Source organism: Apis dorsata, unplaced genomic scaffold, assembly GCF_000469605.1.
Source record: "Apis dorsata unplaced genomic scaffold, Apis dorsata 1.3 scaffold_44, whole genome shotgun sequence".
NCBI classification, from domain to species: Eukaryota; Metazoa; Arthropoda; class Insecta; order Hymenoptera; family Apidae; genus Apis; species Apis dorsata.
Window position 1 is genome coordinate 824,649 of NW_006263346.1, and position 17,016 is coordinate 841,664.

At 25.7% G+C, this 17,016-nt stretch overlaps 3 protein-coding genes across 6 annotated transcripts in view; all 3 read right to left on the bottom strand.

The window, feature by feature from the left end:
• Window positions 1-2,044, bottom strand: part of LOC102674420 — a 3,472-nt gene extending 1,428 nt beyond the window's left edge. The window contains exons 1-3 of the mRNA XM_006608698.2: window positions 1,583-2,044; window positions 825-1,111; window positions 22-221 (exon numbers count right to left, since the gene is read on the bottom strand). Of these exons, the coding sequence (XP_006608761.1) occupies window positions 22-221; window positions 825-1,111; window positions 1,583-1,714 (619 nt within the window). The 5' untranslated portion in view covers window positions 1,715-2,044. The remainder of the gene's footprint in view (window positions 1-21; window positions 222-824; window positions 1,112-1,582) is intronic.
• Window positions 2,045-2,892: 848 nt separating this feature from the next.
• On the bottom strand, window positions 2,893-11,234 carry LOC102674552 (extensin-like). Of its 3 annotated transcripts, XM_006608699.2 has the most exons (16): window positions 11,012-11,234; window positions 10,739-10,870; window positions 10,538-10,670; window positions 10,303-10,416; window positions 10,102-10,223; window positions 9,833-10,029; window positions 9,604-9,752; window positions 9,462-9,527; window positions 9,231-9,388; window positions 8,197-9,141; window positions 7,899-8,123; window positions 7,763-7,815; window positions 6,458-6,561; window positions 4,874-4,918; window positions 4,565-4,780; window positions 2,893-4,211 (listed from the first exon to the last, which is right to left on the bottom strand). In XM_006608699.2, the coding sequence occupies exons 2-16, from the start codon at window positions 10,778-10,780 to the stop codon at window positions 3,943-3,945; spliced, it is 2,838 nt and encodes a 945-aa protein (XP_006608762.1). In that variant the 5' UTR covers window positions 10,781-10,870; window positions 11,012-11,234; the 3' UTR covers window positions 2,893-3,942. The 3 variants fall into 3 exon arrangements, with proteins under 3 accessions (XP_006608762.1, XP_006608764.1, XP_031370114.1); XM_006608701.2 differs by lacking the exon at window positions 9,462-9,527 and having other exon boundaries at window positions 9,231-9,325; XM_031514254.1 differs by lacking the exon at window positions 9,462-9,527.
• A 1,079-nt stretch (window positions 11,235-12,313) lies between these two features.
• Window positions 12,314-15,255, bottom strand: LOC102674857 (BTB/POZ domain-containing protein 1-like). 2 transcript variants are annotated; one of them, XM_006608703.2, is made up of 6 exons: window positions 14,666-15,255; window positions 13,795-14,478; window positions 13,508-13,667; window positions 13,268-13,425; window positions 12,953-13,187; window positions 12,314-12,882 (listed from the first exon to the last, which is right to left on the bottom strand). In XM_006608703.2, exons 1-6 carry the CDS (start codon window positions 14,980-14,982, stop codon window positions 12,721-12,723), a joined length of 1,716 nt encoding a protein of 571 aa, XP_006608766.1. In that variant the 5' UTR covers window positions 14,983-15,255; the 3' UTR covers window positions 12,314-12,720. The 2 variants fall into 2 exon arrangements, with proteins under 2 accessions (XP_006608766.1, XP_006608765.1); XM_006608702.2 differs by having other exon boundaries at window positions 13,795-14,481; window positions 14,666-15,253.
• Between the last annotated feature and the right edge of the window lie 1,761 nt (window positions 15,256-17,016).

A 17,016-nucleotide genomic window follows, 5' to 3' on the forward strand; every position in this document is an offset into this window, starting at 1 on the left:
CGAGAAAGGGAATCGACTCACTTCGTTTCTCTTCTTTGAACGGACCGTTAGCCTTAACGTTGTTCGTTTCGTTTTGATCTCGATCGTAAAGAAGATTAACAGAATCCAATTTGGATGGGATTTCTTTCGAGTTTCGTTTTTGCAAATAGGAAAATGCACCATGAAAATGATTAGAATTTCGAGATTCTGTCACGGGATTTTTCATTGGCTTCGAGTCGTAACTAAAAATAAATAAATAATAAATAAGTGTGATAATAATAAATCGATAACGTTATTATTATATAATGGTTTTTACGTGCCGTATAAAGGAATTAACGATTAATAACGAGAAAAAGAGCATTGCAGATTTAAGTCACATTTGCTCTCATATTATTATTATTATATTATTAAACCAATGAATATTAAATTCTTGCGAGTGGATATTATCATAATAATTTTCAACTTAATTTAACTTAATAATATTTATGAATTATAGTTGAATTTTTAATGTTTCAAAAAACGCTTTAAAAGAACACGAGATGAAATTACGATAAATTTAATTCTATTATTACGGCTTAAAGTTTGAACGTCGATATTTCGAAGGAAACCTTTATCTCTAATTATTCCAAATTATGAACATATTCATGAAACCATTGTAATTTATTTCAGGATATCTCTCTAAATGCGTATTCATATAACCAAGTACTGAAATTCAATTTAAATTCCATTTTCTCGATATAATTGCAACATGTTTTTCCATAATTCTTGTCGCAATTGCCAATATCCTTTTAAATTAAATACGCGTGTATACGATAATCAATTTTCTTGTGCAAAATGTGTCATACCTTTCCACTTGTTCCAATTTAGAGAATTCGTTTTTCTGCGTGATTTCGTTATGCTCTTTACTTGGAACGATGTCGAGCGTGTCTCCAACATTGCACTGCTCGTTACGTTTACGACAACAACTGCATATTATTGGCTTTTGGAATAAATTTTCCTTGGTCGAGCCATTTTCCCCACACTCATCGTTCCAATACGTTTTTACTTGATTCGGCCTTGATTTTGAAGAATTCCTCGTTAACAGTAAATTCTCTTGATCATTTGAATCCTCATTTCCGCTAAGACTTTCAGTCTGATTACACATATTGATAGAAATTTTAATAAGCAGATATTATTGACAACAAGCTTTTAAAAAACACTATTTATTATTTATTTATTACATAAGCAATTTCAAAGTCAATTATTTTTGTTTTAATCTATCTTCGTGAAAAAAAATGTCTCACTTTTGAAAAAAAATAAATAGAGAAATTACTACTTCGATAAAAACAATTGCATAATTAGATGGAAAAAGTTCGGGAAAAATTTTATAGCAAAATTGAAATTAAGAAAATCATTGTATATTATCGTGTTATTAACGAAAGAAATACAATTAGAAAGCTTAATGTCAAAAAACATTATATGCAACAGATACACTTCGATAGATTTTTATCTCTGATCTATCAAAATTAAATTTGAATTTATAAATTTAATTATAAATCCGTCTGATATGAAATAAATATTTTTTTAGAAAATAAATTATAAAATATGTTAATGAAAGCATTACCTTATCGAACTTCGTTGCTTCTTCCGAGTTGCAATACAGGCCAAAATTTTTCGGAAATTTACGCCGAGCTCGACGAAAAGCCATCGCGGCTGCGACCAACTGATGAGACGAAGACGGACAAACCTGAGACATGGCTAAGAAGTCGTATAAATCGAGTCGAATATTCTCCGGATTTAAAAATAATTCAATTTGTCATTCGGAGTGATTGGTTAAGTTTCCTATAGGTAAAGGGCAATTGAACGTTGAAGTGAGCTACACTCTTTCACTAATAATTTACGAAGAAATCGAATTCGATTCTTCTATCGATGCTATTGATTCGAAAACTAGTAAAAAATACAATAACAAGTAACAAGTAATAACTAACGATAGTCTTCGCTTTAAAATGGCATAGAACATTGTGAATGAATATCTTACAATTAATAAGATTTTGTAATACATTAAATATATATTATATTTAATTCGTTCGATTAAATGTTGAAATTAAATTTTCAATTAAAATTTCTCGAAAATTTTAAATAATTATATTCAAAATTTTTCCTCTCTGAAATTAAATGTTACGTAAATTTAAATAAACGTGTAACGTTCTATTATTCTTATAAAACCCCTTAGAGTTTTCTGTGTTAATTGGCTATTTTACGATATTCGATTCTATTATAATCTTTAGTACACTGTTCTTATATAACGATACACAATTTCGATACCGTACAAATTCATTGGATTTGTATTAAATAGAATTTCGTTTTAGCATGGAAATCTAAGCCGACATTCTTCACATCGAAACGTTTAACTTTAATTAGATGACAATAAAAATGAAATTGTTTTAATAATATTCACCGATTGTATTTAACCATAAATTTAATTTATATTAAACTATATAAATGAATAATCGTAAAAGAAGCTTATTTCTTCAAAATATAATATCGAATAATTGTTAACTTTTTAATTATGAAATAAATATAATTAAAATATTCTCTGATATTGATTTAGTAATCTTAGAAAAAAAAAATTTATAATTAATTGCATAAACCGCAATAAAAATGGGGAAAATAATGTGATAATTAATGATGAAATAATTGGAAAATATTTTGTCATCGTAAAAGTTAATCAAAGTTTTTTAAAGATTTAAAAAACGGTTTAATACGATTGAAATAATTTTAAATTGGTTATCGATATATAAAAACAGATAAATACACAAATAATTACACATCCTACGATATAAATATTAATATCTTGCATAAAGCAGAGAAAAATGTTAAAGATATCATTAACATTACGATAAAATTGATGATTGAATTAAATTAATGCCCGAGATATTATCGAAGTTAAATTAATTTATTCAAAAAATTGTTCCATCGGAAAATATATTTTTATAACTAAACCATAAAAATAATAACTTAACCCAAAGAGAAAGATTCCATACATCAGTCAAGATTCAACAGATTCGAGTTTAACTCGTTTTTTTATCATAACAGTAAAATATCGTACTGTATCAAGAATCATCTCTTTATGAAAACTAATCCTAGTAACTTATTCATTAAATCAAAAATATTACACCATAACAACGATTAATTAATTTACACTTTTCACAGATATATAGTGAGAATCACGACAATTTTTTACACGGAAAAATCCGAGATTTTGATATTAACGTTTCATAAATTATATTATAGGTGATGATTTAATCACCTTAATTTAAACAGTTTGTATACAAACTCGCATACATTGTATGTATACTATTCATACATGAATATACAATACGGATAAAGTATGCCGATAAAAAAAAAAATAGACGCCTATATGATAAGTTTGAGACAGGATTATATACTATGGATATAAAATATTACATTTCTAAATCTTCATATGATTATATGTGCGTGAATACTAAAAGCATTTCTTGGAACTAATTAGAATCATTTTTCGTATATGCACCAGCATCGCACCTGATATATATTCTTTTTCGCAAATTGTGATTTTTTGCATTATGTAATTATTATATTACCAAAAATTTTATCTTACGTATCTTACGCGCGTTACTCACTTATAACACAGCATTTATAAATTTATTATTATTCGCTATCTTTGAGACGTTCATTATAAATAATTCGTAACGTATACACAATTTTTACAAAACAGCATCTTCGCAGCGACACATTTGCAACAAATAGTTAAATTATAATTAATTGTATCACAAGGAACAATTCAATGAAGATAACATAATGCAATACCATCCATTTCCTTATGTTCTTTAGAATTTAACATTCGCAATAAATGGATTAGTTGAATGGTGTAAAATCGGACGGACTGCATCAGCCATCTTTAAGGTACTAACGTAAGAACTTCAGTTTCATCATATCATACATTTAATTCATCCATGGTGGACAAGAAGTTGGTGGTTGATATGTTTGAGAAATTGGCACCTGATAATGCTGTACTGTTTGAGGTGGATGCTGCGGTCGCTGCTGATGATGCGGCGGTGGTGGTGGCGGTGGATTGCAAATGGATTGCATCAATGGGTGTGAATTATAAGGAGGAGGTTTTGTCGTATATGGTGGCATTTGATTATATTCGATATTCAACGGATGTTCCAATATCGCATTTTGTACGGGTGAACGATTACCTTCAACGTGCCCTAAATAATTCAACATAAAAATTCATTATATTATATTTATATTCATATTTACAATTAAATTATAAAAATTCAAAGTTTGAACAAAATTGCAAATTAATAAAAAACTATTTAAAGATTAGAAAATATATAATTACATTAAATAGTATATAATTTCGATTAACAAATATTTTGAAATATTTATATATTTGAAAATTCTTTATTTTTTTCAAATAATATATATTAAAAATCTTTCTAAATATTTATTAGAAATAATCTTATATTCTATATTATATTATTTATATTAAAATTAAGTTAAGTTAATTATATGAATTTTATAAATATATATAACTATATACAATTATCATTATGAATACCTCTAGGTCTAATTTGTGGTGGTGGCATATTTGTTGGAGGTAATGAAGGACACATTCCTTGATGCTCTCCATCCCTTGGCATTGGTGGTGGTCTACCCCATGGAACTCTAATGTGATGTGTTTGCCAAGGTGCTTGTGGTAAAAGTGAAGGGGGTAAAGGTGGCCCACTTCCAGGATGTATGTTTACTGAATCTCCCATTGGATTCTGCTCATTTCCTATTACACAAATAAATATACACATAATGTAATCTGTTCCCAATTTATAAGAAAACATAAAAACAACTGCATCAGAACAAATTTTTAATATACCTGTATTCATGGCAGCACTTTTTTGATCCAAGTTGCGTTTTTCACCTAAATAATGAAAATTCATAAAATGAAATAAAATACATAAAATTGTATAAAACAACTATATGTAAAATGTATTATAAAATTAAATATGGCAAATAACGTAATGAAATATTGTAGCATAATTATTAATTCGTCAAATTAAAAAAAATCAATAAACAAAATAGAAATATAATTATATTTTTTTTATATATGAAACTTATAAATATTTTTAAATATTTAAATTAAAATATTACTTGTGTAATATTCAAAATATTCAAAATATTATAGTTTTCTAATGACATTGTTTTGTGTGTTTTTTTTTTTTTAATCAATAAAACATAGTAATTTTTTAAATAAAGTTATAAAATAACAACAATATTTCACGTCATTGACCGTCTCTTATTAAAAAGAAAAAAATAACAGTTATAACGCTAAATGCATCTGAAAACATGTAATAAATACATATTCATTAAATCAGCTATCATATCACGATTAATATAACACCTCTTCAGTTAATGTTTGTTTAATCTGTAAAATAATAATATTATAATAAAAATTGATTTTTATTTATTATTCAAACTCCAATTTCTTGTCATTTAGAATATTACTGGATTCACTGCAAAATAAATAATAAAATTAATCATATATAATTATTTAGCAAATCCCAAAATGTTTTGATTTCATTGGATTGTTTTGATTCTGTAAATTTTATATAATTTTATATATTATATAATATAGAAGAAACTACATTAAATAATTCATAAATTATGAATCATTAATGTCAATATGACATTATGCTGCTACTCCATGTATTCATATGCTCAGCTTCAGAGATCTGATTCCAAGATACATATCTTTGACATTTCATTTTATTAAACTTAAAATACTAATATTAAACATAACATAGAACGCATTTCAACAGAATACGAACGATAATAATTATAGTTAATATTCATTAAGAGTAATCACTGAAATATAAAATCACATTATTACAGAGATCTGAAAATACAAAAATATACTTTAATTCAATAATAAAAACATATGAAGAAGCATTAAAATTAGGATGCTTAAGTTAACTATTTTAATTATGTAATACAATATAGCGAAAGTCTTGTTAATTCTAAATAATAACAAATAAAGACAAATGGAAAGCAATCTAGCTGTGATATCACGTAAACGTTGTGGATAATTCTGGACATCTATCTGCAAAGTGTTTGAATGAGTATATGAAGAAGCTAGTTGCTAACAATAAGACATGGATTAAGAATAAAGAGAAATTTGTTTAGTAAAAAATATATTTACAATAAATAATGTACTACAAGCTAAGAGTATTGAGAAACAATGCTAGATACCCATCTGAAATAAAAATATATATATATAGTATCGAATTAATAAATAAATATATTATAAATAGCATATTTTAAATTAAAAATAAATCTTTTCCATTACATAAAAGAAATAATTGTTTAATTAATTTTCACATTTATTAATATACATTATATTTGTATTAATTTTCAAAAGGTATCCAGCACTCTTTCATCATAAATACTCTTAGTTACAGACCTGGATGTGGAGGTGGCATTAGCAGCTTGTTTCGATCTCCATGAGGTAGACCCGCAGCTGTTGATGATGGACCATGTAAGACTTGCTGCTGTCGATCACCTTCTCTGCTTAAACAATTCAGTTTCAAATTATTAATTCACAATCAATGATTGTAAAGTAAACATTTCAAAACTTAAGCAAATATCACCTGATGCTCAGCCATGGATATTTCTGAAATGTTAAAAGCATCTAGTATCTCCAGGTCACCAATATTACCAAACTTTTGTATAAAAAGAACTTATAATAATTTAGTTATAACGTAATAATGCAGAATATCATAATATTATAATTAAATCCAATTATATTTTATGTATAATATATATAATATATAATTATATTTTTTAATTTTATTTTATTTTGATTAAAATTAATAATAACCACCAATAACGAAAATAATGACGTACAATTTTTAATAATTATACACATAATAATAATAAAAAAATTTAATTCTTTTTATAAAAAAAAAAAACTTATCTAAATGTATAAATATATAAATATTTTTTTTCAATATAATATTCTGTGAAAAAATTATTTATATATTCACAATCATTTACTTTAAACATTCTGATTATTCAAACATATTACTTTAATTTCATTATAATTAATTCTTATTATTTTAATTTTATACTTTTCTATATAAATAAAACAGGTATTTCAAAATAGTTTGACTGTGAATATGTAAAATTTTAATTACCACATTATAACTTGCAAGAATTGAAATTGATGTTCCTTACTTCATAATATTAAATGTTTTTTTTTCTTTTCTTTTTAATAATAATAAATTGATGAATAAGGAACAGCTAAAAAAATTCCTGCTTATTTGATTGAATTTGATACATCTTGATCAAAGCAGGTTTCTGAAAAAAATTTTGTTTTATTGAAATGCACGTATTTAAGCTCACTATAATATAAAATAAATTGACTAAAATTTATAATTTTCATATCTAAGCAATGAGAAAAATTATTAGGCAGCTTTCATAAAATAAAAGATTCTGTCACAGTTAGTAATAACATACAATTGCAAACATTAGCAATTGTATAGTATACGCGTATACTTATATATATTTTAACATTATATTTCTTTTTAAATTTTAATATCAATTAGACACTATAAATAAATATATTTATTTTATATTTTAAATATCAAGGTTCATTAAACCTGCTTTATTCACCTAATAAACTTTAATTTTCTCGCATATTGCAAGAAAATTTTATTTCATGCACATAGAAAAACTATATTAATAAATAAACAATGATTTTACTTACCCTGTTCCATGACGTTGAGCAGGCAGAGGACCACACTGATAAGGTGATGACTCCTATTATTCATAAGAGAATTTATTTAAATTTATAATATTTTATATATAATAGCAAATATAAAAAATATATTTTAAAAGCTAACCGGATTTGTTTCAACATCTGAAAATCTTCTTTTTACACCATGAGATTTTTGTTCAGGAGAATCAGGTTTTTGCTCAAATTGTTGAGGTGGTGATTGAATTGTATAATGTACTTGTGGGGGCATATGACCATTCTGATATTGCATATGCTGAGCATATTGTATCTGCGCTTGAACTTGCGGTGGAGGTACATTATGTAAAGGTATATTTGCAGGTGGCATCTGAACCTGTAATATTTTTATGTTACTATCAAATTATATTTCAATTTTATTAAAAAATACATAAGTATTTTCATGTCACCTGCAGTTGACCCTGAGATTGCAACATCTGTTGCGGTTGTTGTGCCTGATATAACCATGGAGCATTCTGTGAAGGAGGTGCTTGCGTCGGCGGCGGAATACTGGTAAGAACGTTCATAGAACTTGGTATTTGAGCAGTAGGTGGTGGTACAATTTGTGGAGGTGGTACTGGTTGAGGTTGTGATCCTTGATCCACTGGTCCTTCTTGTTGATGTTGAACTTCACCTCCAGGAGGAAGAGGATGTTGTTGAGGATGTTGAGGCGATTGAGCATTAGGGACTAAAAAAGTTTGTGTAGACGGAGGAGGTACTTGTAAATGAAATTGAGGAGCATGACCTTCAAATTGTGGAGGTAACATATGCTGAGCCACAGCTTGAGACTGTTCATGATTTTGTTGTAACTGTGGTGGAACAATGTGCTCTCCAGGTTGTAACACAAACTGTGTTTGAGATTGTGATGCAGGTGCCTGCACTTGCTGATATTGTATTTGATAAGTTTGTGGTACTGGAGGTGGTGGTTGATTCGGAGGAAAGTTTGGCGGAGGAAAATGAAGATGCAATAACGGTGGAGGTGGTTGTTGAGTTATATTAATTGGTGTTGCTGGAGGTGGTTGTTGTAAATTCACGTTGACGGCTTCGATTATTCCTTGTGGTGGTGTAGAAGGCCTTTGTACATTTGGTTGTGTATAAACATAAGAAACTGCACCACTAACTGGTGCACTACTACTTGTAATAAAGTTTTGTTGAGCTGGACTCTGTGGTGGTGGCTGACTCATAACATACATTTGGGCTACAGGTTGCGGTGATGATTGTGATCCAGGTTGAATTCCTTGAATTTGTAGTGGTTGTCCTGGATGAATTTGATATTGTACTTGACTTACTGTCGATGGAGGACCAATTAATTGCACTTGACCAACAGGTGGAGGTGGCATAAATGTTTGTATCTCCTTTATACAAAACATTTAATTATAGAAAAAATATTATATTAAATTAAAATTAATTTAATTAAATAATCATTGAATTACGTTTATTTTACCTGTGCTTGTGGTGGTGGTACCAATGGTCCTGAATGAGGAGGTATATGTACTCCAGGTGGAGGAACTGTTATTCCAGATCCTGGTGCACCAGTTACTGTAGCAGTGAGAATGGTTGCTGGCAATGTTACTACATTACTTTGAGGATGTTGTATGATATCTGTTAAGAATGATTTGCAACAGTTACAGACAGAATTTCTAACAGCCATGAACTATTAGTGTATGTGCTCTACCTTGATGTTGTATAGTAACAACATTAGGCTGTCCCAAAGTACCAATGTTCATGGTTTGAAATTGTGCTATAAAAGATGAAAGTGGGAACAAATGAAAGTATATAATTAGACTTAATATTTATGAAATGTAATTAATTCATACTTTGTGGTATTTGCGACTGTTCTATAACTTGCTGTGATTGTACTGGTGGTGGCTGTTGCTGTATATATGATTGTAATTCAGATTGCATTGTCTGAATTAAATTAATTGCTAACTGTTTTGCATTTTGTAATGCTTCTGGTTTTGGATGCCTATATAAAACATAATACAATAATATTGTATTATAAATTGTATTATAAAATTTTTTAAAAAAATATATATATTATCTTACTCTATGTACAAATGCAATGGTTCTGGAGATTCAGTGCCTAAAATGGGATCAATAAATTGTGATCCTCTACCTTTTAAAGTTATATTTGCACCTGTTTCACTCCTAATATATAATAAATTTGCTCCACCTGCACCTATGATTCTGCCTCTTAAATCAAATCCTTCTGGAGCATTTTCTATTCCAACACAAATTTTTTCCTGTAGAAATTATTGATACAATAAAAAATATAAATTATAATATGTATAATTTTAAACAAAAATATTACATACCACAGATGTAACATTGGAATGTAAACTCATGAGAGGTGGTGGTGCATTAGTAAATCTACTTGGTCTATTTAAAGAACTTTGATGTTCTGTTTTAATAATTTCATTAATTTTTTGTATAGCAGCTGTAAAAAAATTAAAATAAATATTTTTTAATACTTACAAATTTATAAAAAAATAATATAAAAAAAAAGAACAACATACAATCCACATTATGTTTCGCATGTCCCTGTATATAAAGATATAAAGGTCGTTCATTAGGACAACGTAACTTTTCCTGCTCTGTCATAAAACGTCCACGTGTTGAAACAGTAGCACCTAAAAGATATGGAATGTGCTGATATAAATAATTATTATATAAATAATATATATTAAATTAAAAAAGAAATTATAGAAGAAAGAATTATAGAAAATATAACAAAATATTATGAAAACATACCTGAATAGGAATTAATTTCATCTTGTATGTAACCCTTTGTAAGCAATGTACGGGCACTAGGTGGTATTTCATTAATTTCAAACTCTGATGTATATGTTTCTCCATTTTTAAAAGTTGTATTTGAAGCTGTTAACTATTTTTTGTAGAGAATTAAAAGAATATATAAATATACATCAACATCAAATTATTTCATAAACATACCTTATTATTTGAATCTGAACCTCTCAATTTTCCTTTAGCCATGGAGATGAAATATGTAGATCTTTGACAAATATATTTTTTTTCATAACGTCAAAGCATATACACGATTAACACTATTCGAATATTTTTTCGCTATATCAAGAAAAAGAAATTAATATTTTTATTATAATACTTTACTTTCTATCTACAGTATATCATAAATTTTAGGTTATAACTAATAGTAATAAATCTCCAATTAAGCGACAATGACATGAACTTTATTCCTATACGTACCTAATTATTTAATAAATTAATAGTAAGTTACAATTTCAATCACGATAAATACACAATCGAAATAATTAATAATGTATTAAATGGTTAATATTTAAAGATTTCACAAAAATTATTAATCGGTATTATAAATCATTTACTACCATTTTTTAAGACTATCGTTGTGTGTGACGCTCTGACAGTGACAGACTTGCGCGTATTAGATGAAGATGCCATGTTAATTTTACATATATAAAAAAACAAAAGATTATATAACGAAACAAGTAATGATTTTGATTTTTTCACACTTTTTGATTTCAATATTTATTTTCATTTTTATATATATTGTTTTATATATACATATATATATGTACACATACATAATACACACAATATCATAAAATTATCGCTATAAAATTTTAATTATGTTATACAACGTTTGAAAAAATTTTATAATAAATTATTTTTTATTACGTATGTAATTGAAATTACAAATAAAGTAATCTTTTTTTACATTATATTAAAAAATTTTTTACATTCTGAAAATTAAAGTTGAATTATACTTGAAAATTTTTATTAAAATAGTATGTACACTTATATTAAAAAAAAATAATATAAAAAATTCTTAAATTTTTAAAATTCATTTATTTAATTTCTTACTAATAATATATGCACCTTTTTATTTTATAATTAAAATATAAATCATTAATAATCAATAAGAATATCAAGTCAACATGCATATTTTCTTTATTGTGCAAATATAAATAAATCATATTTGACTAGTTTGCGCAATTAATCAATACATAAAACAAATTTGAAAAATTTATCATTAATATTGTAACAAAAAGTTCCTTTAATATTATGTTTATAGTTTACAATTTCTAAACTTGAATAATTCTAGAAAAATAATGATATATTGCTATTGTATAGATGTATACATAATATATAATATGTAAATATGTAGTTTTCTACCAAAATTTATAGATATTTTACAATAATTTTTCTAAAAAATATTTGTTAAGCTTTCAATTGTATTATTTTTCATGCAGAATATTAACAATTTTGAAATATTTAACTTTACTTTCTAATGTTTTATATATCAGGAAGAAAATTATTAGACAGAATAATTTTTTATAAACAGTGACAATGAGACCTATTTTTTCACGCAGATTTGTAAATATTATATGTAAATATACCACTCATGTACATATTATTTTAAGAAATAGAAAAATAGATTGTCCTTAGTCATAAATATTAATATTTGTAAGTTATTCAATATATGGTTATCTTCTTCAAGTTTGTTTGCCTTATTAAAACTTATTTGTCTTTAAAATTTTTAAAATCCTTATTTATGCTAAGGTTTGATAGGAAATTAAGTTTTACTTTTGAAGAAATTGATTATTAAAATAACTAATTAAAAATAAGTAATTCACTTTAATTTTAATTTTACATCAATAATACGAATCAGTCTCTTCTCCTAATAAGGCCTTTGAAATCTTTTCAATACTTTCAAGTAGATACAAGATATAAAAAATTATTTTTCATTTATAATACAAACAAAGTTTAAAACTCTTTCAAACATACTCAGTTTTTAAAGCATTAATAAAATACATAATTGACAAAGAAACTGATATATAACATTTACATTATGTTATATAATATAATTTAATGTAATAAATTTTGAAAGATAATGAAACTGATAAATGGAATGTCATCATTATGTACATGAGTTCTTAAGTATAAAATATAAGCTCAGGAATTTGCCCTTCATCAGAAGACGTCCCATTATTATCTCCTGTTTCAATACTAAATTCAAATTTAACTTTCCCATTTCCTGAATCACTATCTACCATAGCTGTTTTTAAGCCCTTACTTCCATAATGTGAATAAGGACCCTAAAACAAGTATAAAATAATAACAAAAATTGAATATATAAATAAATTAAAATTATATAATAACACAAACCTTAAAAGTTGCTGATGCAGTATAAATCGTATTTGGTAGAATTTCCGCTAATTCTTTAAACATTAAACGATAAGTATATTTTGAACCATCACAACTAAAATTTGTTGAATTTGTAGCAATCACTTTTCCAGAAGCAGTATGTATTAATTCAATTAATACTTCATATATTGCTGGACCATGTATGCTACCATAGACTCCATAGCCAATAAGAAATATGCGTCGATCAACACTAAATCTAATAAAATAAAAATAAAAAATTATATTATATAAAATATTATAAACATGGAACTTTTTACATTTTATCTTCACAACCACCTTATACGGTCACTTGTTCCATTATACCCCCACCCACTTTTAGTATGTTGAAATCTGCATACAGTTTGTTCTTTACCAGTCATGCAACAGCGTGGCATTGTTTGAAATCCTACCACTGGTTTTGGATTTAATATAAAGTATGAAAATAAAGAAAGAACCTAAAACATATGATTTCTGAATAAATAATTTTATAAATATACATATAAGATATATATTGATTAATAGAATTAATTCTAAAACCTCTGAATAATTAAGAAGTCCAGATTGTGCTGGGCCAGCTGTAAATTCTTCCTTTGACATCAAAGGAAAACGAATCAATGAAAAAGCATTACCCAAGACAAAACGTTGGTTTTCTGGAGTAACTGGTAAACGGTGTCTTATACATTCTGCTTCTGACCATCTATTTAAAATGAAAAATGAATTACACATATATAAATTAAATATTATATATTTTTTATATATATTTTCATATATATTCATATATTACATGAAAAGTAATATCATACTAAAATATTATATTTATATACCTTAAAACTGCTTGAAATATTTTAGATTCTCTAACACGAAGAGTATCTCTTTCCAAAACAATTTTCAATGTATCAATATCAATATCTGTGAATCCATCAGCATTCAAAGCTTCTGTAGTAAATCTATCTATAGTATCTAAACATACTGCAGCCAATTGTGGCTCATCAAAAAGACGAGCTTGTGTTAAAAGAAGAAATGCATTATCACTGGTTAAATTATTTTTTAAATAATCTACACAATGCTTTTCTAAAGCAGACACTGCATATTTTTTAGCTGTATATAATGTTGTCATTACAGTTTCCGGATCTATTTGTATTTCATCTGTATATAAAAAAAGGAGTACTGCCAAGAAAGCAGCAGGTTCTACATCAGGTACTTCTATTTCTGAAGAAGCTGTAGCAAGTGTTCCATTAAACATTGCATCAAAAACTGCACTTCCAGAAGATAAGACTAGTTTATGAGCTGGTATACGCTGCTTTTGTGCTCCTCTTCCTACTATAAAGCTCACATCTGATAATATTTCATTATTGAAAAGAAAAACAATTCTTTCACGCATTGTTGCCTTTGTACCTTGCCAATTATAAGCTACTGTTGCTTGACCATTTGTAGATGTATTTTCCAAAGCAACAGTATCTTGAGATCTTCCTTCCAAATGTAATGTATTTGCTACATTTGTTGGAGGCCTACTAAAAAATTTATTAAAAATATATCAATAGAATAATAAAAATAATATATACATAAATATATATTTTAATTGTAATTATAATCAAAAACTTACTATTTTTTTTTACTAAATATACAATTAATAAACAGTTATTAAAACAATAATAACAATTATTAATAATATTAATATACAATTTAAATACTTACTTATCACCATTTGAAGGTGAAGATTCTCCTCTTGCTGTTGATGAAGTTGGTTGATCTTCATCGCAAACAAAATTAAGCGCACGTCTGGCACGTGAAAGAATAACATTGCTAATGGGTTGAATATTTCGTACAGGTTCTGAAGACGAATCTCCAGATATAGTAAAATTCACATTTTGTTGCGGTTCATCACTGTCTTCTTGACCTAAGCGTAAATTATGCAGTCTCGACACAACAGTTGGCACATCGCTCAAGGAAGCTTCCGAAGACATTTTTACACAATCAAATATAATATTTTTTGACGTATTGCTCTTTTTCATTAAATTATTGCAAATCGTGTCAACAAAAGCGGCACGATTGCTTGCATTACTTTATTCGTTTTGTTGAGTTCATTTAATATTCCGCACGTACGAATATTAAACAATTCAACGTAGTAAAACTAAAATAAATTGATGAAAAATATAAATTTCATTTTAAAAGGAATCTTTTCACCTGTTTTAACAGCAGGTGCCACTCGAAATACCTACATGCGTGTATTTTCGTAAATGGCACTCAAAATGTTTTCTGAAATTAATTGTTCTTGCCATAGAATATATATATTGTAGTTATTACCATAGACAAGAAATAAAATACAATATTAATAGATAATGATTCTGTATCACAAAATTTGATTAAATTTTAATTTAAGATACTAAAAATTTTTAATATTATGCTTTTATATTCTATAAAATTCAAAAATAATTATTGAAATTTAAAAATATTATATTTAAAATTATATATTTTTTCATGAATTACACCATATTGGATTTTTTTAACTTAATTAAATGGTAGTTATCAAATGCGCGCTAAATTTAAATTAATTTTCGGTTAAAAAATTATTAGATAACGATGATTTTATAAATGGAAATTTATAAATGGAATAGGATAGACTTTGAATACCATTCAGCATTTGCATCCACAAATAAGGTAGAACAATCTTTTCATTTTGTAGAACTTTGTATTAACCAAAATGATATATCAATTGTTTAAAAATATATAGATAATTTATAATGTAAAATTAACAAACGTAAAAAGATCGTTTCGTTTTCTAAGAATGATTATTATTATTTTTTGCATGTTATTCAAAATTCTCTTATATATCCTTGTTCATTTTGCATATATTCTAGAATGCACATATTACGTAAAAAACATTTATTCGTAAAAAAACTTCTCGTAAGAAAATCTTCTTATATTCGATTTATGATATATTAATGATTACTATTTATGTAGTTTTTGATCACTTTTCAATTTATCATACTGGACAAATTTTCTGACATTATTCTTCTATAGGTTTGTAAAAATCATTTGTTTAAATCCTATCATCGATTGATGTCTTACATCGAAACAATCATTATATATTAGAATACATTAGGTTTTACGAAATCATTATCCTTGAAATATTTATAAAAAAGATAATATTTAAATTTTTTTATCAAAAATTAAAACATTATAGTTTTAAAGTGAAAATTCAGTAGTTTTAAATTGTTCATTCAGTATTTCATCTGTGATCACAAGCCAAGAACAAATAAACAAATAAAATTAGAAGACGAATAAATAACGAGAAGAAAAAAGATAAAAATTAGGAGTCAAAGTCATTTCTTTAATAAATGAAACAATATAAAAAACAGAAAATAATAAAATAAAATAATAAAAATAATAAAAAAAGAATAAAAATAAGAAATTAGTTGTGTATACTATTTTACCAATTATCATTTTATTTAAAAAAAAGTAGAATAGGAATAGAATCTCTAAAGTAAAATAGAAGATAGATAATAATTGAAGAATTCTTAAGTATTTTTAGAAATATGTGTTTGATTTTTGTATTGTAAAAAATGATATTCAATTTTTTTCAATTTTTATTTTATTTTATTGTTTTTGGCATTTGAGAAATAGTACTGATAATTCATTCTCATTTTATTTTATTTTATTTTATTCTCATTTTATTATTTTTCTTATTATTTGTTATTCTTTTAAATCTTTTATTTTTCTTCTTCTGATTCTAAAGATAGTATTGATTCAATAATATTTCTCTATCTCTATTCTTCTTCTATTTATTTGTTTTCCTTCTATAAAATCTATACTCTTATATATACATAATATATATTGTAGAATAAAATTTCTTATTTATTTATTTTAGTAAAATTATAAATTTCTTATTTTTATAATAAAGTTATAATTTAATTTAATGTTTTTATACATGTTTTTATATAATGATTTAATGTTTGTATATATACATATAAAATATATAAATATACAAATATAAAATATATAATATAACATATAAAATATATAAATATATAAGAAAATATTATACA

Coding starts and splice junctions, on each gene's coding strand:
- LOC102674552 (XM_006608699.2), bottom strand. CDS start 10,780: ATGGCTAAAGGAAAATTGAGAGGTTCAGATTCAAATAATAAG. Junction 9,528..9,603: donor ACAGTCGCAAATACCACAAA/GTATGAATTAAT, acceptor CATCTTTTATAG/CACAATTTCAAACCATGAAC. Junction 6,562..7,762: donor GCTCAACGTCATGGAACAGG/GTAAGTAAAATC, acceptor TTGTTTAAGCAG/AGAAGGTGATCGACAGCAGC.
- LOC102674857 (XM_006608702.2), bottom strand. CDS start 14,982: ATGAAAAAGAGCAATACGTCAAAAAATATTATATTTGATTGTGTAAAA. Junction 14,482..14,665: donor TCACCTTCAAATGGTGATAA/GTAAGTATTTAA, acceptor TAAATTTTTTAG/TAGGCCTCCAACAAATGTAG. Junction 13,668..13,794: donor ATATTTCAAGCAGTTTTAAG/GTATATAAATAT, acceptor CATTTTAAATAG/ATGGTCAGAAGCAGAATGTA.